General features: G+C 34.3%; 1 protein-coding gene across 1 annotated transcript; it reads right to left on the bottom strand.

The window, feature by feature from the left end:
• Positions 1-540: 540 nt before the first annotated feature.
• On the bottom strand, positions 541-2531 carry LOC125666580 (E3 ubiquitin-protein ligase TRIM36-like). Its single transcript, XM_048899761.2, has one exon. The coding sequence runs from the start codon at positions 2529-2531 to the stop codon at positions 801-803; it is 1731 nt and encodes a 576-aa protein (XP_048755718.2). The 3' UTR covers positions 541-800.
• Between the last annotated feature and the right edge of the window lie 23998 nt (positions 2532-26529).

Here is a 26529-nt window from a genome sequence, read left to right as displayed (position 1 = left end):
TTCCTAGAGGAGAGTTAATAACAGCAGACAAATTCTGATTGGAAAAGCTCACTTTGTACTGTGGATATAGCTCAGTGGTTACAGCACCTGACTATTACAAATGTAATACAGGGGTCTCGGGTTTGATTCCCGGTCCAGTCAAACCATTGATATCAATCTGAATAGTTCAGTGGTTAGAGCACCTGACTAGTAATACAGGGTTCTCGGGTCCAATTCCTGGTCCTGTCATATCATGGGAACGAAGGGCCTTGGATTCGATTCCTGGTTCAGCCATATCTTCTTTTCCTTCCCATTACATTGACATCTATGTAAACATGTAAATATATCACAGACTATCCTTGACAATTCAGTTTGATATGATCACACTTTGTTTATTTTGTAGGACGGTGGAGATTTAGATAAGTGGTGTGATGTTATTGATGGTAAACAGAAGACTGTGACCTTGAATCTGAAGATCTGTGATGAAGACTGGACGTTTGGGGTCACTCTGTTACAGTACTACAAATCTAAGTAAGTACTCAGTAATAATGTAAGACTGAACTCTGTATCATGTTTATCTAATATATACATTGTAAAATCAAACACAAATTAATTCACAAACAAAATAATGTTCTGTTAAACTCACAAACACAAGTACATGTTACACATCACAAACAGAGGACTGTAATGTACACAGGGCTGTAATTAACACAGGGCTGTAATTAACATGGGGATGTAATTAACACTGTGTTGGTAGATGTAATTAACACTGTGTTGGTAGATGTAATTAACACTGTAGAGCTGTGTAATTAACACTGTGTTTATAGATATTGGATTTTCTTCACTTTAGCAAAGTTACACTCAGCCACAAAGAGGTTGTCTCTGATGTCCACACATAAACCCCATGGAAGGTGTAAATGACAGTGAATGTAACGGAGGAACTGTCCGTCCTGATCTAGGATGTGGATACGGTGATTTCTATAGTCTGCTGTCAGGATGTGACTCTGGCTGTCTGTAGTGATGCCGTATGGATTAAATGATTGCTCGGTATTAGAGGGATGACCAGTGTATCTAAATCGGAGTTTTCCTGACTGATTGACCACCACTACTGCTCTAGCTTCATTGTCAGCCACACAGATATCCAGGTTCTTGTTCTCACTGAGGTATTTATCGTTAAGAACAGAGGAATAGAGAGGACGACCCTGATCATCAAACTGAATGCTTTGTTTCTCTGTGGAGCCGGAGTAACGCACGACTTTGGATTGTGTGAAATCATCACTGTCCATGGTAACCAGGAGATCGTTATCCGCGGTACAGCAGACACCGCCAGGTCTCCACCCCTGTAGTGTGATCACGGTCTGTATCTGTTTATTCTTAATTAAGTTTATAGTGTTATCTCTATAGTCAGTATAAACAAGATCTCCGTCCCGTGTCACTGCTATGTCTGTTGGTAGTCCCCCTGACTTGGTTTGTATTGATGTCAGTAGTTTACTCTGGAGGTTGAGCAGCTTCATGGTTTTGTTCTCCCCGCATGTCCAGACTTGATCTTCACTCAGACAGCTAACACTGTTTCGATATCTATACCCAGTGTCTATGGTGGCGGTGACGCGCGGCTCATCAAGCAGTGGTTTGACTGGAGGAGACGATACAGCTTCTGCTGACTTCATTGTGTCGCCATGTTCTGTGTTAATGGATAATGGCGGCAGAGAACCGAACATTTCATTGAGCTGATCTTTGTTTATTTTCTGAGCAGACAAACTGGGTACTATAACTCGGACTTTAGGCGGTAATGTTCTAAATTGGGAATTCCTAGATTTGTAAGTAGAGGTTAAGGAGACGTCATTTGATTTTAGGATTGATTTCAAGTCGGACATGATCTGTTTGAGTTCCGCCATTTTCTGTGTGATTTCATCTGTGTTTTTATTTAGCGCGTCCAGATGTTTAGTTTTCATCTCCGCAATGGCGGATTTCCGCTGGTTGACAATGGCGGTAATCTCCCGGTGTAGGAGTTCTCCTTGTTCATCGGCATCTGTCGTCAGTTTCCCGTATTTCGTTTCTAACTCGGCTTTTTCAGTTTGCACATTGGAGGCCATTTTTTGATACCGGGGATAAATTCTCTTCTCTAATTCCTCTAGATCTTTTTGTAAACTTTCTGTGTTAGCGCTGAGTTTTTCCAGAATATCTGATATATCGTGACCTTTGTGTTTTCCTGAGGAGATGCAGGTAGAACAGACAGGAATGTTGCATTCCTCGCAGTGAAGTTCGCAGTGTTTATCGGCGTGTTTCCGACATTTTGGGTAGTTAGGAGTAGGTTGGATATGTTTTATAAAGGGCACGACATTGTGATCTTTCGAGGAATCTGAGATATGTTTTCCTACACAGTTAATGCAAAGATTTATATGACAAGGTTTACAATGACTCTGTAGGGGGACAGTTTCACAAAGGTCACACAGTAGGACTTCCTGAGCACTGCGCCGGGGATGCATTTCTGATGTCGGGATCACAGAGAAGTTTACTGTCAATAATAAAAAGAATCTTAGAGACTTTGACATGTCAAAACAATTGAGAAGCTAGAATTACAGTATGATATGAAACGCTGTGGTAATTGAATTTGATATTTCAAAAGATATCAAAATTTTATGAATTTAGTAACGAAGTGAGCAGATCGATTCCGTTGATCACAGATTAATATCTAAGTGATCAGATCTATCTCATTAATCACAGAAATATCGATACTATTAACCCTACAATGTCAGAATGCGTATATATAATTCTGTCTCACCTGAAAATCCAACATGGCCTCCCTGTTCTTTCGACCTTCCGTCTAGTCCTGAGAATTAAATACCAGTGCGGCGTGTCAGCCTGTATACACTGTCTGCGTGTTATCGCTGACCTAAATCACGTTAAGTAGCTGTGTCAACATTTACGTCAGAAGATAGAATTTCCTTTCATCAAAAAATAAAATGCAATCAAATATGTATACAATGAATAACTGCATTCTTTGATTATACTTATTGAAATTCCGCCCCGTGTACACAAATAATATTGAGTTTAAGGTCCAAAAGAAAAATGTGCAAGGTCTACTTGACAACATTGGGGAGGGGCCGGCCGGGGTTGTCATGCAGTGGGGCCTCGTTTTGACTCGTAACAGTGAGGGTTCTTTATTTTGACAACGTCCACCATGACTCTGTTTTCATCGTCATATCTGAAGACCTGTGGCTTTTAGTTCTATATTACAGGGCGCTTTGTAAAGTGCCATTAACTATACAGTTGTGAAATATTTTACCTATGCACGGTAAATCGCGATATTAAGGTTTTTTTTTATGTATATTTTACTTCAAAGCATCAAAAATAAAACATACATTAATGATTAAGGGAAAAGAATGAAAGTTCAGTGTTTGACAGCTTCTTGTGTTAATGTAAAATTTACCTCCTTCAAACTATTCGTAATAGCACATTATATATATTTAGAAGTTAGAGGTTTGAATTGAATTCATGTATAAAAAAAATAAGGATTTGGCAGGCGGGGTAATTTTTGTTGTTGTTGCTTGTGAGGATTTTTTTTTAAATACAATCCCCCTCCGGCTGCCCCCCCCCCCTCCCCCCTCACTGTGAAAATATGATATGTGCCTAATTAATGAAATTCAGCGTTTCTCCGCCTTTAAACCTCACACCTCACATTTTTTATCAGTACATGTATTGTTTGTAGGGGTATGCAATCGTTATCTCATCAGAGGGAGCGTTACGCAAGCTATATTTACCTGACAGGCATTTACAATAAATCGCTCACCTGTGTACAGATAAAGAACATGTTAATTACCCGTATTGTACGTCCAGGAGAAGATTGCGTAATGTGCTCTCTGGTGAGAGAATACCATGGAATACGTTACGCATGATTTTGTATATCAATGTACATGTAGTTAACATATTTTGTTTTCTATTGTAGAATGAGTTGAGTGGAATAATGAACCTCCAAATGTCTATGTACATGTGTATATTATAATTAAACTTCTGTTGCACTCGCGCATGCGAGATTACTCTACATTACGTGTTCGAGTTTTATTTCCGGAATAGTTTAGGTTTTGTTGAAATAGTGAAATACAACAGAAATTAAAAAAACAAAATTCTTCCAGTGATTTATTGAATAAAAATCACAATATAATGCTCGTTATTGTGATTTGGAGGTTTATATATAGTCAGCGAAACCAACGATCCCCCGAAACCAACGCGTAAAATATCACGCCCATCGCTCGGAAAACATCATGATCGGGATAATGCTTTATAAATTAAAAACCAAAAATAGTTTACAATCCTAAACCGGGCATATTTTGTATCCTTTAAGTGGAAATGTCTGTTGTGTGTAAAATCATTATAGGATGGAATATATAAATTATTTTGTTCATGGAGAAATGAATATAAAAACCGAATCGCAAACTTTATTTTTTAAAAAGTTTGCATTCGTTTCTCCATGAAGTAAACAATTTATGTGTTTAATGCTTGCAATTCAATTGCAAATTAAAAACTGACAGTTTTCCGTGAAATGTATTAACAACACAGTCTAAATAGAAAAAGCAGCAGATCCGCGGAGTAATTTACACGCATGTCGGCCGCCAGCAGAAATCAACAGCAATCGCACTTTTCTCTGCTTTACTGCAAGATACCCAGTTTAGGACATACGTATATATTAAAAATTGTCGATCAGTTTGGGGCTTAAACAAATATGAAATAAATATTATGACTTATTGGCACTACTCTGAGCATCAAAATAATTACAATAGATTTTAAAAACATGTATTGAACAAATATTCCAAGATTTTATTTTTTTTTACTGTTAAGTCGAGTTAGTCATTTTGATCACCATAAGTTTACAAAAAAAATTACCATTATTTATATCATGTAGAATACATTATAAAAAGAAAAAAAGGTCCGACGGAATAATAATTTTTTGTCCGGTTTTAAAAACTAGAAATATTTATAAATATATTTTTTTGCAAACATTTATGGACACAAATGCGTTTGAGACAGACAAAACATGTGTAAACACGCGCGTACTCGAACCTAACAAAGCTACGTCCCTGATTAAATTATTATGGGCCGGCACCGGTCCAAAATTGAAACGGCTAATTTTGTTTACCATAAAAAAATAATTCATTCATACTTCCGACTATAACTTTTAATTGGCATGACCTTTGCACTATACATTGAGGCAATCTATAATTAGAAGACAGAAAATCAACAGTGTTTGACAAGCGGTGTGTGTTTTATCAAGCTGTACGTACACGGACTGCACAAGATTTGGACACGGTTGTAGCATGACTGTGAAACTGGAGCATTACATTGGGGATGGTAAAAGAACGAGAGCCACAAAGTACTAAAATTGGCCCTTTCGCCAAAATAAATGAGACTTTCACAGTTGATGCTCTAGGATTTATAGGTTATAGAACAATTCATTTTATAACTTATCTTTTCTAGTTTTCGTTTTACAGTCGTTTAAACTTTGTGTTGTTTTCAACAGCAAAACTATATAACCTCATGATGTTGACGTTATGAGAATCATAGTGTAATGCACAAAATATGGACGCATAGGTTAATATATATTTTTGGGGCTTATTCTGGTTGTAAATCTAGGAACTTGCATATTTTCTATCACGATGTTTAAATTTGTGATATATTGCCCCCCCCCCCCCCCCCCCACACACACACTACATAAAACTTTACAATTTTTTTCCCGCTGTATTGGATATAATTGAAAAATCGTGATCAAAAATTAAAATTCCATGCAGTGAAAGGACCACAGCAAATAGTATTGTTTTACCGTCTATCTCAAAGACGACTTTATATTTTCAAATTGCATATATCTATTCGTATCAATTTCCCTTAAAATTGATATTAATTGACGATAAGAAGAGAGACAACTGTATAATTTTGGTTAAACTTGAGTAATTATAGTAACTAATTAGAAAATTGGATTTATTAAACATCCGCCTCGTAAACTAAATTTTTTCAAATAAAACACGGTGGACCTTTAAAATTGTCGGCACCTCTGAAGTCTTAATTTTCTGAGCGAGGTAGACCTTTAAGTCCACGGAGGATTTCCGTGGATATCTGACATCTGTGCCTCCTTTGTGCCACCGTGCACCTTCGTGTGATAAAACAAAGAAATAAATACTAAGTGAAATATTAGTGGGTTAAAATTAAAACGTATAAAACGGTGACTTGAATATAATCATATCATTTAATGATAAATATTATTGTAAATTCATAATAGTAATTTAATTTTAAAAAATGTACCTTCACTGTCTATCTTTAGAGAATTATACTGATTGCTTAAATTGTTTACAAGTTGGAGTTTGCTATTCGAAACAATTCATCTTAATTACCCTTAACTTATGACGTCCGTTATGTATTAATTTTTCCCGTTTTATAGGATTGACTGTATCATTTTTTTTTGTTCTTCGAGAAATGAATCTAAAAACCGCATCGCAAACTTTATGAAATTTGTTTTTGTACGGTATATATATATTACTCGATAACGTAACATATATGAAGTATAGCATTTGGGTTAGTAGTGCCCATGTGTGGAAAGAAGTTCGAATATCAAACATTCATCGGTAAATGAATAAAAAATTAGTCTGTAGAGAGAGATGGGGGTAAAGGAATGAATGGAAGGAAAATTGAATTATATATGTTTGAAGCAGATAAATTGTTTTTTAAAACCCCCAGAAATAGAGTGGACAGTGTCGCTAAATGGATTTTAATTATCTCTAAGTAGAAACCTCAACATGTTTGTAAATCGGGATTATTTCTTGTATATAGATATATTAAGATATTGATATATATCCGTATGCAGACTTCCCCGCAGACGTTCATACCTTTTTGAAACGCCCAAATTCTGGACATCCCGTACACAAACACCTGTACGTCTTAAAAGAATATTAGATGATTTAGATCCGCTGTCTACATGTTTACAGGTAGTGTAGAAATATCAAAAAGTGTACAGTTGACAACGATTGAAATAAGAATGCGGACGGTTTTTTGTTTATTCAATGACTCACGAACTTACCCGTCTTCTGAATGAAAGTTGTAAAACAAACATACTATTTTTTGGTCAGTCATAACACCCGAAAACGGGGGTAAAATCATCTTCGCTTGCCATGGGTTTTGGGTCCATTGTGCTCTTCGTGGACTGAATACATTTTGCTATCGAAGATGGAAAAAATAATTTTAAAAATGCCTAGATTGTCCGCTTGCATAAACAGGTATTACGGTTTTTTAAAAAAAAATCTAGTAAATCCAATGAAGTTGTAGTAATATAGATTATATATTTATTTTATTTTTGACTGAGAGGGCGTTAGATAGCAGGCACGTAACATCGGTTTAAAAAAGAGAGGGGGTAGTCCTAACTCGCGCCAGCCGAATAATTTAACACGGGGAAAAAGGGAAATTAAATATATCAGAATGAAGTGGAATAATTTTAAAATTAATTAATAAGAAGAATATTGTACATTTTAAGATTTGATTAAACTTCCCGTACCTGTATACAATTACTGATGCTCCTCTCTCTCTCTCTCTCTCTCTCTCTCTCTCTCACGATGTTATAGATTCAGTAGTGTTGTATAGCGCGTATGAATAGAAGCAACTAAAATGCAAATTGTCAAATCATTTTGTCTATATATTTTTTGTGTGAACTAGTTGCATTTGACACCCGAGATTTTAAAACATCCTTACAGTAGACTTGGATGGGTCCATGTGGCGACCTATCCACAAATTGAATTCGGGAGGGGGATTGGGACAGTTTGGGTGGATGAAGACCACCACCCACCACCGCCACCACACATATGTACACAATTTAAGGTTTTGAAGATTGGACAATTTAAAAACAATTTCCTGTTGCTATTGTAGGCTGGATTATTAAATTCAAGTAAGATATATTTATTGACACAACACATGTCCAGTTTATTAATTGGCAAAACACATATTATATAGCATTCAGTCCGTCTGTCATAATTCAATTTTATTTGTAACACGCAATTTGATTTGTTGAGCACGCTGAAAAAAATATTTGTTTATAATATATTGTATAAATGTAACTTGGTATGGGGACACACCTCCTTGACAACCAAGACGACACTACTTTTCCTTTTTTAATTTTACATTGGACAATGGAACACTGATACATTGATAGGCCTTCGAACTAGGCCTATGAAATAGAAAATCAACGGAATTAAACATACACAATAAATTTTTATACTGTATTGTCTTAACTCCCCCCCCCCCCAAAAAAAAACCCGCACAGTCTTTGTTTACAAGTAAAGTTACATAAAAATAAAAATAAAACTCTTGACATGTACAACGATATCATATGTGAAATAAAAAAAAAACCCACCGGTATATCGAGTATTTTCATATGGGGGTTACTTGATCCGCCTATCGAAGCATAAAATGCGTCATGAATTTCTTACAACAGATGACGTCATGTCTCATCGATAACATGTGGATCGCTAAGATCTATGGATTGCTTACATAAATTACTGTGTCGGATTTAACTGGCGGCAATGCTGCATGTTATGGTAAGTCATATTGTAGTTTAAATCTTTTATTTTGAATTCCTTTTTTCCTGATCAGCCCGAAACTTGGACGTACTGTAAATCAAAGAAGGACTTGCTCCCAATATGTACGTAAAGTTAGGTTAAATAAAACAGTTATTTCGAATGTTGACAGTCTAAAACTGCGTAGTAACAATTTTGTAAAATAAAGCAAAAATTATTCGATATGAAATCCGTACCATACAAGAATACTTGCGTGAAGCCTGAATATTTTCCGATATCCCAAAGTGAAAGAAGACGCCATTTCAGTCACTAGGCCTAACAGTTTCGGTAACTCGTTTCGTTCAATGATAATGTTAATGATAATAATGTAAAACTACCAAAATTGTACACAGTTTTTAAGCAACGATGCAATGAAGATGCTTTGTGAACGACTTTAAAAGATGAAAACAACTCGATATTGAAAATGAACATCTATAGTAAAAGGACATCTACAAGCTGCAACAGAAAACCATTATTAGGTGAGGGAATTTCCCTTACTTTAAAAATAAACACCGAACTAAAATGACCTATACATGACACGAAATAAAAAACGTAGTTTGTTTCTCCATAAAATACTTAAATCAGCCATATTATCTGTAAAATTCAAGTTCACCACCACCAGCGCATTAAAACCGTAATATTTTTAAGCAAACCGGAATATCGTTTTTTGAAAAATAAAGATAGTGCTCCTAGCTCGCCTTAAAATATTTTTGCATTTATGGTCAATTGAAAAGGTGTATAATATAAAAATACTTTAAATATTTTGGGCGAGATGAAACCAGTATGGCAAAACCTTTACAAAATAACCAGTTTTTTGTGCGTGCTTGTACTACTGGAAACTACATGTATGGTCAACAATATTCTTTCTTGTGTAGACACAATGTTTACAATACGCAAAAGGTTCATATTTATATCTTTTTATATACTATGTACATGCAAGACGTCAAATGATCTTCAATATTGTGACATATAATTGTAGAGGTCTTGGTGGAATTGAAAAGAGAAGAGACGTACTTAATTACTTAAAACAAAAGAATTTCTCAATTTATTTTTTACAAGATACTCATTTTACTCTCGATGACTACAATCAAGTGAGATCTTTTTGGGGCTTTGATGTTTACATGTCTCCCGGCCAATCAAATGCAAGAGGCACTGCAATTTTGTTCAATAACAATTTTGAATACATGGTGTTAAATGAACATAAAGATAAAGAGGGTAATTTACTAGTTTTAGAGATTAACATTTTTAAAAAGTATGATATCTTATTAGTAAATGTATATGGGCCAAACAATGATGATCCACATTTCTTTCAATCTATATCAGACATCATCTCAAACTTTCAAGGTGAATTCATTATTATGGCCGGAGACTTTAATCTTGTTCAAGATGTAAATTTAGATTACTTTATCTACAATAATGTTAATAACAAAAAGGCAAGAGAAAAAGTTTTGAGTATGAAGGATATACACTGTTTGAAGGATCCTTGGAGAGTGAAATATGAACAAAGGAAAAGATACACATGGTTTAAAACTAATCCTATCAAAAAGGCTAGACTTGATTTTTTCTTAGTATCAAATGAATTAATGGCTTTGCTAGACAAAATTGATATCAATCCAGGATATAAATCTGACCATTCGATGGTTCATATGGAAATTAAGTTAACTAAATTTGAAAAGGGTAAAGGCTTCTGGAAGTTTAATAGTTCACTACTCAAGGATCAGACCTATGTAAACAATATCAAAAGTATTATACATAAGGTCAAAGAACAATATGCCGTCTTGCCATATAATCCTGCTTACATACATATGATCAAGAACGATGAATTACAACTACTCATAGATGATCAGTTGTTTTTTGAACAACTCTTGCTGAGCATAAAAGGTGCTACTATTCGTTATTGTTCCATAAAAAAGAAATTAAAAAACGAAAAAATACATTCAATTGAAGAAGAAATAAAGCATTTAGAAGTACTAAGGAACAATGATGACTCCACAGAAATTGTACAAAAATTAAATGCTGCTCAAAAAAGTTTAGAGGAACTCAGAAAAGACTATATTAAGTGCCTTTTTGTCAGAACAAAACTTAAATGGATTGAGCAGGGAGAAAAACCAACGAAATATTTCCTCAGCCTAGAAAAAAGAAATTATATAAATAAAACTGTAAACAAACTTATGCTCAGCAATGGTAATACTATTTCTTCACAGACAGATATTTTAGCAGAAATTGAGAAATTCTACAAAAATCTGTATTCTAGTTATGATAATAAATTACAAGATGTAAACATTGATACCATTATTGATAAGAATGATGTTAGAATACTTGATGACAACATGTCAAAAACATTAGAGGGATATATAAACAATGAAGAAGCCCTTTTAGCACTAAAAATATGTCTAATGGTAAAAGTCCTGGAAGTGACGGATTCACAGCAGAATTTTTCAAATTTTTTTGGAAAGATCTTGGATGTTTTTTAATTAGGTCAATAAACTTTGGATTTAATGTGGGAGAACTGTCTGTAACACAGAAACAAGGCATTATACATATCTATATTACCAAAAGGAGACAGACCCAGGGAATTACTTACAAATTGGCGACCAATATCACTTCTTAATGTAACGTACAAAATTGCTTCTGCATGTATAGCGAATAGAATAAAAAATGTTCTTGATTTTCTAATACATGACAATCAAAAGGGCTTCCTCAAAGATAGGTTTATTGGGGAAAATACGAGACTTATTTACGATGTAATAGATTCTGTACATGAAAAACACATCCCAGGTATGCTCTTACTTGTGGATTTTGAAAAAGCATTTGACTCTATATCATGGAAATTTATGTATGAAACCTTAACATTTTTTAATTTCGGTCATGATCTTATCAAATGGGTATCAGTGTTATACGATAAGGCCAAATTCTGTGTTATTCAAAATGGTGTCGAAATTTTAGGCCATATGATACGACAAAACAAAAACATCAGAGGCATTAAAATAAAGAAAGAAAGAATTTGTTTAATACAATATGCAGATGACACAGTTTTATTTTTGGATGGATCAGAAAAAAGTCTAAAAAGTGCTCTTGATCTCCTCTTTCAATTTTCAAAATTTTCAGGTTTAAAACCCAATATTTCCAAAACCAAATCAATTTGGATTGGTTCTAAGATTAATGCTAAATATACTTTTTGTAGTGATACTGGATTACAATGGACAACAGGACCATTCACAGTTTTAGGCATTACAAATACTGTAAACCTAAAGAACATGGAAAAGCTTAATTTTGATAACAGGCTTACAGCTATCCAGAAAGAAATAACCCAATGGTCAAAAAGAAATATTTCTCCCATAGGAAAAATTACAGTGGTGAAAAGTTTGTTTCTATCAAAATTTACGCACTTGTTTATTTCGCTTCCCAAACCAAGTTTACAGTGGATAAAGCAACTTATAAAAGCTTTATACAAATTTATATGGGGGAACAAAATGGAGAAAATTTCTAGAAAAAACACTAGAATTAGATTTTGAAAATGGTGGGTGTAGAACGACCAATATAGAAACATTTATCAAGTCTCTCAAACTAACTTGGTTTAGGAGACTCTTTACAACTAATTCTACATGTAGCTGGATAAGCTTATTTTCTGAAATTACTGGTTGTAACATTACAAAATTGTGTCATTTTGGACCTGTTTACTGTAAACAAAAAGCAAATTCCACTAGAAACTCTTTTTGGAAAGAAACTTTATTTTACTTCGCAGAATTTTTGGAAAGTTTTGAATTGAATGATTTTCATATTTTTTTGGAACCCCTGTGGTATAATGATAAAATAAAGATTCAAAATAAATACATATTTTGCAAGCAATTATATGACAAGGGGTTTCATATAATATCTGATTTATTAGATAAGCATGGTAACTTTATCAGCTACCAGAGTATCACAAATGATTACAAAATTCAGATTCCATTTACTACATATGAGGGATTGAAACAAGCTATTATGCACTCATGGCCTAATATCAAACTGCTTATACATGATACAACTTTTCAACCATATCAACCTGAATTCATTAAAATTCTATGCAAATACAAAAAAGGTTCTAGGAATATTTATGACTATTTAATATCAAAATCACAGCATCGACCTATTTGTGAAAACAAATGGGATAATGATTTAAATTTGCAATTAGATTTAAATTAGAAACATGTATATACAAACATCAAATCTGTAACAAAAGATTCAGGACTGATATGGTTCAACTATAAAGTCATTCATAGAATATTGGGTACTAACAAACTCCTACATATATCAAAAATTAAAAACTCTCCACTTTGTTCAATATGTGCACTAGAACCAGAAACAATTAAGCATATCTTTTTTTATTGTCCTTCTGTCTCTACACTATGGACAAAATGATCAGATTGGAGTTTTCAAAAATCTGGTAAAAGAATGGGATTTAGTGTACAAACTGTTATTTTTGGTTTTCCAGAAAAAGAACACATGGTTTTAAACTTTATAATCCTCTTAGTAAAGAGATACATATTCCAATATTCAAGAAAGAATGTCAATATTGTTTTTGATGATGTTTTGAAATGTTTATATGATTACCACATTTTGGAAGAAAAACTTACAGAACAAATAGTTTACAAAAAGAAATGGTCTAAATGGAAATGTCTTTTCGATTAATGATAACAGCATTTCTTCTTCTTTTTTTAACAATAAGTACTAGAATATACATGTAATTGTCTATATCGCTTTCTTTAATCTGTATGAGAGTGTGAGTAAAAGGTGTATATGTATTTGTTGAAAATGATAAAAAAATAAAAAATATTAATAAAAAAAAAAGTTTTTGGTGAAAAATGACAAAAATACGGTACCATATCCGGTTCTAGTATGTATATAGCTTTAGTTGTGCTCCTATTTTTAAAAACTAACATGTTTTTTTAAACCCCGGATTCTGATACATATTTATAACACCAATACTCCTATTCAACATTTACTTTCATTTTTATATATTTTAAGGGCCATATTTTGGGGTTTGTGAATCAGGTTCTTTGTCAAGAATTTCGCCAAATTGTAGGGTTTGGGGGAAAGGGATGGAGTACAGCTGTATTTTATGTTAATTTCTGTCCCAAGTTGTAATACAATATGAATCCCGAGAATTTAAGTAATTTGAAATAAACAAGAGACACCTGGGAAGAGGGAGGGGCAGCCGGAGAAGTTGGTTTCACGTCTGAAAATCCTTATCTCGCAAAATTCAAAAATGATACCAAAGCACTATTTAAATTCAAAATATTTGGGGGTAAGAAGGGTTGATCCTTTATTAAAATTACTCGGTTGATTTGATTAAATATTCCATAACAATTAACTACTACTAGACACATTGACATGTGGATCGCTATTTGTTACTTGATGAGTCGGATTTACTATTAGCGAGAACATTGCATACAAGGGTAAGTTTTCGTTTAGTAAAAGTTTTCACAGAGTTGAAAACCGTAAATTATTGCATTTTCTGATATTTGAAGGTTTATTTTGGGTAAAAATCTGAATGGGTGTGGCACGTATGGTCTCAGATTTTGATATAACTTACATATTAAAGAAAGTAACCCGCAAAATGACAGAAATCGACCATATTTTATTATTGTGATGCATGGTTGCCATCGAATTAAACCATGGTAGTGGATTTTGACCATTGGGGGTACTCCAATTCATAGCTATAATTATAAAAAACTTGCTTTTTTTACAAGCCCAAAAACTAAAATAGTCGCAACTCTTCTCTATCTTTGAAATCAGTATCAGATTAACTTATCAATAGTGAAAATGCACGTAAGTTTAAGTTTTATCATTAACAACGAATTACCTAACGTTGTCATGGAAACACATCTGAAAGGCTCATTGCCAAGTGCTGGAAAATTGATGAAAATTGTTATATTCACCATCTATTCACAAGAAAAGGGAGCACCTTACAGCAAAATGCATATTACTTGCACAGAACTAATACAAGTATTTCATATTATAAAGGGGGCAAATCATACATACGAAAATTCTATAAATATCCAAAAAATGCATCAAATTCAAATTTTCAAATTCCCCTCTACATTAAAGTTTGAATACATTTTCATCATGCACAGAATCACAACACTATCTTATCAAAATGATTGATTACTAATTTTTCAACAGTGAAATTGGCATAAAGAAATCAAAATATAACTTCTAAAACGGTTGCTATGGCAACAAAACTGTTGAAAAAAATAACATATGTCTAATATTGAATTGACAAACCAGCCAGTTCCAACAATTAGAATATTCAAATTCAACTTTAAAAAAAAAATAATTCAGAATTGCAAGTATCAACATATCAATTGGGAAAAAGAATTGCCATAGCAACCCTTTAAACAATATCAGCTTTAAAGATGCATTCTTTTAATTATTAGATTTAACACCGAGTGCAGCAAACATAAAGATAGTGGTGCATATTTGCTGGGTTTTTCTTTTTCTTTTTAGCATTAAATATTAGACTTCAATTCTATAGCTTTACATCCAATTTTTTAAAAGTAAATATTGATCTAAAATTATCATAAAACTTTACAAATTATAAGAACTTAATCCGAATTTCTTCCGTCAAATATATACATGTAACAGCTACATAATTTTCGACTGACTATAAACTTCTCATGACATCTAAAATGATTGCAATTTTTCACAATATTTTTTCCATTATCTCTAAAAAACAAAACAAATAGCTTTAAAAAGAATTACAAATGCATTCTAAAATCACAAGAATTAAGTCCGAATTTCATCTGCAAAATTCAATTTTTTTATGATAATTGTAACTTTCTTATTGCTAATTACATCTTGATCAAAGGGAACACATGTTTTCCGAAGATTGTTTTTAAAAATAGTGTTTTTGAAGGTCGTTCATGCCAAAGTTCAAGGTTACAGTAGGCACATGTAGAAAAAGGGTAATTTAATTGTTTGAAAATTCAAAAAGGAAATCTTCATTACATAAATATTTTTCTTTATTTCATAGCTTTCCTAGAAAAGATCAGCTAAAATTCATACCTAAAATTGTCAATATTTTTTATGAAAATTATGTTTCCTTGAAATTGAATCACTATTATTTTAAATTATGATCTATCAATCTTACATAGTAGAAAACACAGTACTCAATTACATGCTTATGAGATTTCACTTTGTGTCTTCTGCTCGATGATCAGATAATGAAAGTTCTTCCTAATGCTACTGTAAAGCATTGCTGTATACTGACAAAATTCAATGTAGAATGAACATCTCCATTGCACACATATCACATACACATATATACATACAATATATTCCAATTCTTGATAAGTTTTGTAATAGTAATTTACACCTGATACATGTCAAAAATACTGATATAAAAATCATTTTCCAACATATGTGCAATATTGTTCCAGTATTCCTAGGTATAATATATATTGTGGTCCCAGGGCCGCATCCAAGAATTGCGGTTAAGGGGGGGGGGGCACTTTATGAGGCAGGGGGTCTGGGGGTCGCCTTGAGGCCCCAGTGGTCCGGAAGTTCCTGCATGGATTTTACAGATTTTGTAGGGCTTGAAATGTGTCTCGTATTTAGTCATTGGTACTATTTTTCATCATTTTTAAAAAGGTGAAATTAATAAAATGACGCAAATTTTAAGGGTTTTTGGAAAAAAATTAAGTTCTCCCAATGAAGTAAATCAAAAGAGTTTGTCATTTATTTCTCCGGGAGTGGAAGGAATTATTGCTTCTTTTATCGTTTTGAAAAATTTTCTAAACTAGATACCACAATTTACCTTAAATTTGAAAATTATAGCGAGGGGGGGGGGGGGGCAGCTGGGTCCAACCTCACGATTTAAACAAAATTACCTAGAATATACATTTTTAGCTCAATTGAGCTAAAAGCTCAAGTGAGCTATTCTGATCACCCGTATTCCGGCGTCCGTCCGTCTTTCTGTCTGTCCATCTGTCCGTCTATAAACTTTTAACATTTTTGACATCTTCTCAAAAACCACTGGGCCAATGTCAACCAAAGTTGGCACAAAACATCCTTAGGTAAAGGGAATTCTAAATTGTTATAATAAAGGGCCAGGCCACCTTCCAAGGGGAGATAATCAAGAAAAGGTAAAAATAGGGTAGGGTCATTAAAAAATCTTCTTAAGAACCACTGGGCCAGAAAAGATGAAATTTATAGATAAGCTTTATTAGGTAGTGCAGATTCTAAATTGTTAAAATCATGGCCCCCGGGGGTCGGATTGGACCACAATAGGGGGTCAAAGTTTTACATACAAATATATAGGAAAAATCTTTAAAAATCTCCTTCCCAAGAACCACTGAGCCAGAAAATCTGAGATTTATATGAAAGCTTCCTGATATAGTGCAGATTCTAAATTGTTCAAAATTTTTAGAGTTGTCAGACATGAATTTCGAAAACCGTTACGCTTTGACTAACTATACCTTGAACATATTCTCCGAATGTGGAGACGCTAGGGGAGCTGTCGAACAGCGATTAAATAGTGATGTGTCATTCGGGTCTGTGACATAAAGAAGTTGTCACAGGCTGCGAACTGGACAATTATCATCCCCGGCTATTTGTTTCTCTATCCTTTATATTTGATATTTGTTTGTCTCTGTTTGATAAATTTATTCATATCGATAGAATTGTTAAGTTTTTCTTTACATGATTCCCAATCTATAAATATATCTAAAATACGAAAAAGTCAGAGGGATCCCCAACTTTCCAGTATAAAGTAGTTCCGGCAGAAGTTTGTTTTTTGGATATGATATACCACTAATTTTTCAATCAATGAAAAAAGGCGTGTTATATTTGATATTAGATGGGATTTTTTCACTTGAAAATCGTTCATCGAATTGTTTGTTCAATGTACATGTGATATAGTTTGATTTGATAAAAATAGTAAATATTGCTCTTATTTCTTTCAGAGCTAGAGTACATGGAATCCAAATATTTTTTTCTCTCACGACAGACCAAAACTGTTCCGGACTGGGCTCTCCCGCTTCTTCAATTTATCCTCGGGGAAAACTGACGTTTCATTTCTTCGGTTTGATTTTGAAAGATTTTACGAAAATCGTCATAATAACGTGATATCACAAACGTTACTTTATTCCGCACCATCGGACTTTGGCGTGTCAGATCATCGTATTTTGGTGTGGTCCGCCTAGAAATGACGGACCATCGCTCTTTGGCGTTCCAGACTATCGCACTTTGGCGTAGGGTGTCAATGTAAGGTGAAGATAACGAAGAGTAATATAGGAGAGGGATCGTCTCACCTTGACACGACCATCGAACGTTGGCGTCCGTAACGTCAACAGACCATCGCGCGCACTATGGCGCGAACATCACACTTTAAAGTCTTACACACACAGCGTTAAAATTTTGTAAATGTTGTCCGAATTATCATATATACACAAAACCAATCACTTTGCTATGAATAACGGATAAAAGTGCTGTTGTACCAAATAGATTGTGTAAGAAATAATTGAATTTTACTAAACTTGTTGAAAACACTTGTTAGGTTTTTTTTTAACCTCATCGTCGGAAACCTACGGTCGGTTTCACTTCTTTTACCTCCCGTGGGACACAATGCCGATAACTCATTAAAATGTATGCCCTTACGTGACCTATCGAGGACCAGTGGGGATCGCCGTAAGTATTCCCGAAACTCTAAGCGTCAGCAGTAATGGCGGCGTCTATGAAGGTTGTGCCACTATCAAAGATTGGGGTTACAGGGCTCTGTCATCAAAAACTTCACTCGAACAGTATAGCTATACTCTAGAGTGCCTCAACTTTCACCCAACAGACGCATCATTTGCGTGCAGCCTTTGTACGAATAAATTAAATCGGGTATGCAAATTCAACGAGTCAATGGTAACGAAAGTGGACCAGATGAAGGGGGAAAGAGATAAGTTGTTAGGTATGTTTATATTTTGAATTTTAAAACAAACTGACAAAGAAGCTGTAAAGCATCTCGCTGAAAGCTTTGTAGCTTGTACGTGGCTTTAGTTCGAAAGCCATGTTATTTTTCAATGCTCCCGAACACTGGAAATAGGAGTTTTTTCATTGTTTGAACATAGCAATAAGGAATGGTAGAGCGACCAATCGCATAAAGAAGCTGAAACACACCTTTCAGCGAAAATATCGGCGTTGTGTCCCACGGAAGGGAAAAGAAGTGCGACCGACCATGGGTTTCCGACGACGTTTTAACCTGTTATTTTACATTCACACGCACATGTACATATCGTGGCTTACCGTAAACAATATACGATATAGAAAAGGCAAGTGCAGCTAGCCATATGATCTGTTGGAGAACTGAAATGAGAAAAATTGAAAATAAATTGATATTTTGATCTTTGATATAGACATAATCATATAGAATGGATTTGATATATCAGTCCTTGTGAGGTATGAATGCAATATACTGGGGTATAAAGAAGAATAGCGGGGTGTATTACAATACACAATAGGGGGGGGTATCACAGGAATATAAAATAATAGTGGGGGGATGTATCACAAGGATATAAAATAATAGCGGGGGTGGGGGTGTATCACAGGGATATAAAATAATAATAGTGGAGGGATGTATCACAGGGACATAAAATAATAGTGGGGGGATGTACCACAGTGATATAAAATAATAGTGGGAGATGTATCACAGGGATATAAAATAATAGTGGAGGAATGTATCACAGGAATGTATCACAAATAGTGGGGGGATGTATCACAGGGATGTAAAGTAATAATGGGGGATGTATCACAGGGATATAAAATAATAGTGGAGGGATGTATCACAGGGATGTAAAGTAATAGTGAGGGGATGTGTCACAGGGATATAAAATAATAGTGGGGGATGTATCACAGGAATGTATCACAAATAGTGGGGGATGTATCACAGGGATATAAAATAATAATGGGGGATGTATCACAGGGATGTAAAGTAATAGTGAGGGATGTATCACAGGGATGTAAAATAATAGTGAAGGGATGTATCAAGGGATATAAAATAATAGTGGGGGATGTGTCACAGGGATATAAAGTAATAGTAGGGGTGTATCACATGGATATAAAATAATAGTGAAGGGATGTATCAAGGGATATAAAATAATAGTGGGGGATGTATCACAGGGATATAAAGTAATAGTAGGGGTGTATCACATGGATATAAAATAATAGTGGGGGATATATCACAGGGATATAAATTAATAGTGGGGGATGTATCACAGGGATATAAAATAATAGTGGGGGGATGTATCACATGGATATAAAATAATAGTGGGGGAAGTATCACAGGGATATAAAATAATAGTGGGGGATGTATCACAGGGATATAAAATAATAGTGGGGGGATGTATCACAGGGATATAAAATAATAGTGGGGGATGTATCACAGGGATATAAAATAATAGTGGGGGATGTATCACAGGGATATAAAATAATAGTGGGGGGGGGGTGTATCACAGGGATATAAAATAATAGTGAAGGGATGTATCAAGGGATATAAAATAATAGTGGGGGATGTGTCACAGGGATATAAAGTAATAGTAGGGGTGTATCACATGGATATAAAATAATAGTGAAGGGATGTATCAAGGGATATAAAATAATAGTGGGGGATGTATCACAGGGATATAAAGTAATAGTAGGGGTGTATCACATGGATATAAAATAATAGTGGGGGATATATCACAGGGATATAAAGTAATAATGGGGGATGTATCACAGGGATATAAAATAATAGTGGGGGATGTATCACAGGGATATAAAATAATAGTGGGGGATGTATCACAGGGATATAAAATAATAGTGGGGGGATGTATCACAGGGATGTAAAGTAATAATGGGGGGATGTATCACAGGGATATAAAATAATAATGGGGGATGTATCACAGGGATATAAAATAATAGTGGGGGGATGTATCACAGGGATATAAAATAATAATGGGGGGATGTATCACAGGGATATAAAATAATAGTGGGGGATGTATCACAGGGATATAAAATAATAGTAGGGGTGTATCACATGGATATAAAATAATAGTGGGGGATGTATCAGAGGGATATAAAATAATAATGGGGGGTGTATCACAGGGATATAAAATAATAATGGAGGGATGTATCACAGGGATATAAAATAATAATGGGGGGATGTATCACAGGGATATAAAATAATAGTGGGGGGATGTATCACAGGGATATAAAATAATAATGGGGGATGTATCACAGGGATATAAAATAATAGTGGGGGGTGTATCACAGGGATATAAAATAATAGTGGGGGATGTATCACAGGGATGTAAATTAATAATGGGGCATGTATCACAGGGATATAAAATAATAATGGGGGGATGTATCACAGGAATATAAAGTAATAGTAGGGGTGTATCACAGGGATATAAAATAATAGTGGGGGGATGTATCACAGGAATATAAAATAATAGTAGGGGTGTATCACATGGATATAAAATAATAATGGGGGGATGTATCACAGGAATATAAAGTAATAGTAGGGGTGTATCACAGGGATATAAAATAATAGTGGGGGATGTATCACAGGAATATAAAGTAATAGTAGGGGTGTATCACAGGGATATAAAATAATAGTGGGGGGTGTATCACAGGAATATAAAATAATAGTGGGGGGATGTATCACAGGGATATAAAATAATAGTGGGGGGATGTATCACAGGGATATAAAATAATAATGGGGGGATGTATCACAGGAATATAAAGTAATAGTAGGGGTGTATCACAGGGATATAAAATAATAGTGGGGGGATGTATCACAGGGATATAAAATAATAGTGGGGGATGTATCACAGGGATATAAAATAATAGTGGGGGATGTATCACAGGGATATAAAATAATAGTGGGGGGATGTATCACAGGGATATAAAATAATAGTGGGGGATGTATCACAGGGATATAAAATAATAGTGGAGGATGTATCACAGGGATATAAAATAATAGTGGGGGGATGTATCACATGGATATAAAATAATAGTGGGGGATGTATCACATGGATATAAAATAATAGTGGGGGATGTATCACAGGGATATAAAATAATAATGGGGGGATGTATCACAGGGATATAAAATAATAGTGGGGGGATGTATCACAGGGATATAAAATAATAATGGGGGGATGTATCACAGGGATATAAAATAATAGTGGGGGGATGTATCACAGGAATATAAAATAATAGTAGGGGTGTATCACATGGATATAAAATAATAGTGGGGGATGTATCACAGGGATATAAAATAATAATGGGGGGTGTATCACAGGGATATAAAATAATAATGGAGGGATGTATCACAGGGATATAAAGTAATAGTGGGGGGATGTATCACAGGGATATAAAATAATAGTGGGGGGATGTATCACAGGGATATAAAATAATAGTGGGGGGGTGTATCACAGGGATATAAAATAATAATGGGGGATGTATCACAGGGATATAAAATAATAGTGGGGAGATGTATCACAGGAATATAAAATAATAGTGGAGGATGTATCAAGGGATATAAAATAAAAGTGGGGGATGTATCACAGGGATATAAAATAATAGTGGGGGATGTATCTCAGGGATATAAAATAATAGTGGGGGATGTATCTCAGGGATATAAAATAATAGTGGGGGATGTATCACAGGGATATAAAATAATAGTGGGGGATGTATCACAGGGATATAAAATAATAATGGGGGATGTATCACAGGGATATAAAATAATAGTAGGGGTGTATCACATGGATATAAAATAATAGTGGGGGATGTATCACATGGATATAAAATAATAGTGGGGGATGTATCACAGGGATATAAAATAATAGTGGGGGATGTATCTCAGGGATATAAAATAATAGTGGGGGATGTATCACAGGGATATAAAATAATAATGGGGGATGTATCACAGGGATATAAAATAATAGTGGGGGATGTATCACAGGGATATAAAATAATAGTGGGGGATGTATCACAGGGATATAAAATAATAGTGGGGGGATGTATCACAGGGATATAAAAATAATAGTGGGGGATGTATCACAGGGATATAAAATAATAGTGGGGGATGTATCACAGGGATATAAAAATAATAGTGGGGGATGTATCACAGGGATATAAAATAATAGTGGGGGATGTATCACAGGTATATAAAATAATAGTGGGGGATGTATCACAGGGATATAAAAATAATAGTGGGGGATGTATCACAGGGATATAAAATAATAGTGGGGGGATGTATCACAGGGATATAAAAATAATAGTGGGGGATGTATCACAGGGATATAAAATAATAGTGGGGGATGTATCACAGGTATATAAAATAATAGTGGGGGATGTATCACAGGGATATAAAAATAATATTATAGGGGTATAAAAACAATATTCGGGAGGAGAGGGGGCATTAGTATTATCAATGGAACTAATTTTGCAGAAATGACTCAATATATTATCAATAGTTCGAATATCATATAATAACAAGAAATTTGAAACCTAAATTGCTTCATCTTTAAAAATATGATTTTATATGATACGTTCAAAAGTCACTTTCATGTCCAACATTATAAACAATGGTACAAGAAATGCTTAGTGTTAACTTAATTACCTATTTAACCTTAGGAGAGAATGGTCATTCATTTGAACAAACTTGAATTCTCGTTATCTTATCCAAGGATGGTTGTGCCAAGTTTGATTAAAATTTGCCTAGGAGTTTTTGAGAAGATTTTTAAATGATGCCATAAAATGTTTTACTAATTTTTATTTATCTCCTCTTTAAAAAGAATGTGACACTTCGTTTGAACAAACTTGGCAAGTTTTGTTGAATCTAGCACTGTGGTTCTTGAGAAGAAGTCGAAAATGTTAAAAGTTTACGGACGAACAGACGGACGACGGGTATAGTGATAAGAAAAGCTCATTTGAGCTTTTAGTTCATGTGAGCTAAAAGAATGTAGATGTTTTTGTTGGTTCAACATTCTATGATCTCTTGTCTCTGGCGTCCATGAATATTTTGCTAGTGACCGCAAGTTATTGGAACCTGGTGATTCTATGACGTTAAACAAAAGGGTTTCATGTTCAGGACCTGTTTCCACAATGTACAATGATGGTAGATACATATTCTCGTCGACGACAACATATACCGCGATGCAAATAATATTCCTTGTCTTGGTACGTATTGTCATCCGCGACAATATACATGCATTTCGAGAGACGATAATATGTGCCGACGGACGACAATATGTGCCGACGGACGACAGTATGTACCGACGGACGACAGTATGATTGATTGTATCTTGTTTAAAGTCTCTCTCGAGAATTTTTCACTCATATGGAGACGTCACCAAGACTGGTGAAGGGCTTTAAATTTAGGCCTTCGCTCTGCGCTGACGGCCTTTGAGCAGTGAGGGTTATTTAGCGTGCCACACCTACTGCGACACGGGTCATCCGTTTTTAAAGTCATCTCCGAGGACCCGTGACATTTACACCTGATACCAAGCGTTTGGCGATGGAACTGTCACTATCTGTTCTCACGACTTATTCGAACTCAGGCCTTCCGCATGCGTTGTTAACGCTCTAATCTCTATGCCACCGCGGCGGTAGCATGGTTTTGAGGAATTTCATCTTTTGAAAGGGCAGTTGTAGTATAAGTACGATTACCAAAAGTGGAGTTCACGCCTAGTTCGTTTAAACAGTTGTAATGATGAGCCTTATAAAGAAAGACAATGTTGTTACAAGCTTTGTCAGCTGGAACCAAAATATATTCCTCATGTAACCTATCTAATTCTTTTATCACTTCTGGTTTACTAAACACAGAAGGATAAATGGTAAGTACTTTTGTTTTAATATGTCTAATGCGGGATATTGATATTCCTCTTATACTTTTAATCCATTCTGACAATGTATCAAGTTCTTCTTTTACATATTTAACCCATCGTCTGGCATAATCCTCGACAGAATTCATAATAGAGATGAAGTTCTGTCGCTAATTGAAAGAACAAGGTTCTGTATTTAGGACTTTCACAACAAGTGATTTGAAGTCCTCATTTTCAACCAAATCAACATCACCAGTAATGACATGTCCAGCAGGAAAGCAGATGAAGAACAAGAACACGTAGGTGGATTACGTATAAGATGGTCTATATCTAGGCATTGCAAAGTTTGTTTATGATTAAAAAGTTTGTATGCAATAGTAGAAGTATATTTGTAGGAAATATTGGGTGTAGACTTGAACTTGAAATAAGTTGGAATACACAACTGAACTCTTTTATGACGAGGAATGTTGTTTATATTGACGAATCTATTCAATTTTAAACACTTTCACTAGATTGAAACATGTCAGATGAAACAGAATGTACATAAAGCCTGTAGGTGTTATCCGTCATTTAGTATGATGTGCTACAGCCACCTCTAAAATGAGTGTGACTATGGCAAGAACTATTTGTAAATATTAAATTATTATAACAATGAAATGTAGATCGAACTCACTCGACATTTCGAAGCATTCGTGTAGAATTTCCCAGATATTTCTGTCATCGCGATCATATCTAATCGACTTCCGTGACCTAGGAACAGTGGAGATTTTCGACGAAAATATGGCATCATAAGATGGCGGGAGGCCTGAAAGAGAAAGATATTACCAAGAAATCCACACCTAACCAATAAGGAAGATTTCTTATTTATATTCTATTTATATATTCGACCAGTGTATACTATCTATACAAGATATATTACTAAGTCACACAGAACGTTGCCTTGCAAAAATTCCTTTTGATATTTAGAAGGTGCGTGTGGATTATCAATGAGTATATATTACTTGAAAGTAATCAGATTGAAGGTAAGCTGACCCTTTTCTTTAAGAAAAAAGATTTTAAAAAATCCCATTTTAAGATTAACATTGCTTATCTCGGGTATTTCTATCGGTTAGCAAAAATTTGAATGTCAGTTGATGAGTTACAAGTGAGATACATCACTTACATTTCTTTGCAAAATCTGTTTTATAAGAAACTTTTACTAGTATATTTAACCTATGTAAACAAAACATAACAGGAACCTTGTTTACATAACAAAGAATTGTGAGCTTTGTATCTCTCTTGCAACTCGACAACTGTAATTCAATATTTTGCTGACCTTTAGAAGAAATACCTTAGTTAAGCATTGTAAACATTAGAATAGAAGAATAAAATTTGGAAACAATTAGCTCAAATCGTGTCCATGCGTCTTCAATACTCATATATAACCTATACAGTACATCTATATATAGCATATACAGTAAATATATATACAACACCTACAATAAATCTATATATAACACATACAATCAATCTCTATATACTACATACAATAAATCTATATATAACACATACAATAAATCTATATATAACACATACAATCAATCTATCTATAACACATGCAATAAATCTATATATAACACATACAATAAATCTATATATAACACATACAACCAATCTATATATAGCATATACAATCAATCTATATATAACACATACAATAAATCTATATATAACACAATAAATATATATATAGCACATACAATAAATCTATATATAGCACATACAATAAATCTATATATAACACATACAATAAATCTATATATAACACATACAATCAATCTATATATAACACATACAATAAATCCATGTATAACACATACAATAAATCAGCCCATATTAACATGAAGATTCGGTAGTGTTGTAATCATACACGATATATTCAACTTACTCATCTCTGGAGTGATTACACCCGAGGTTCCTGGATGAGCGTTGGTGAGATCAGAACCTACAGGTCCTAAATACTCAGGGGGCGTAGAAGGAGGGATACCTTTCTTCTCCATCATGGGACAATTCTCTCTGAAGTAGATTGTCCCTTTGGTTATTTAATTATTGTCCCTTTAGTTATTTAATTATTGTCCCTTTAGTTATTT

This window comes from Ostrea edulis, chromosome 10, assembly GCF_947568905.1.
Source record: "Ostrea edulis chromosome 10, xbOstEdul1.1, whole genome shotgun sequence".
NCBI lineage: Eukaryota > Metazoa > Mollusca > Bivalvia > Ostreida > Ostreidae > Ostrea > Ostrea edulis.
Note: the sequence above shows the minus strand (reverse complement) of the source record. Positions and strands in the feature narration are given on the sequence as shown.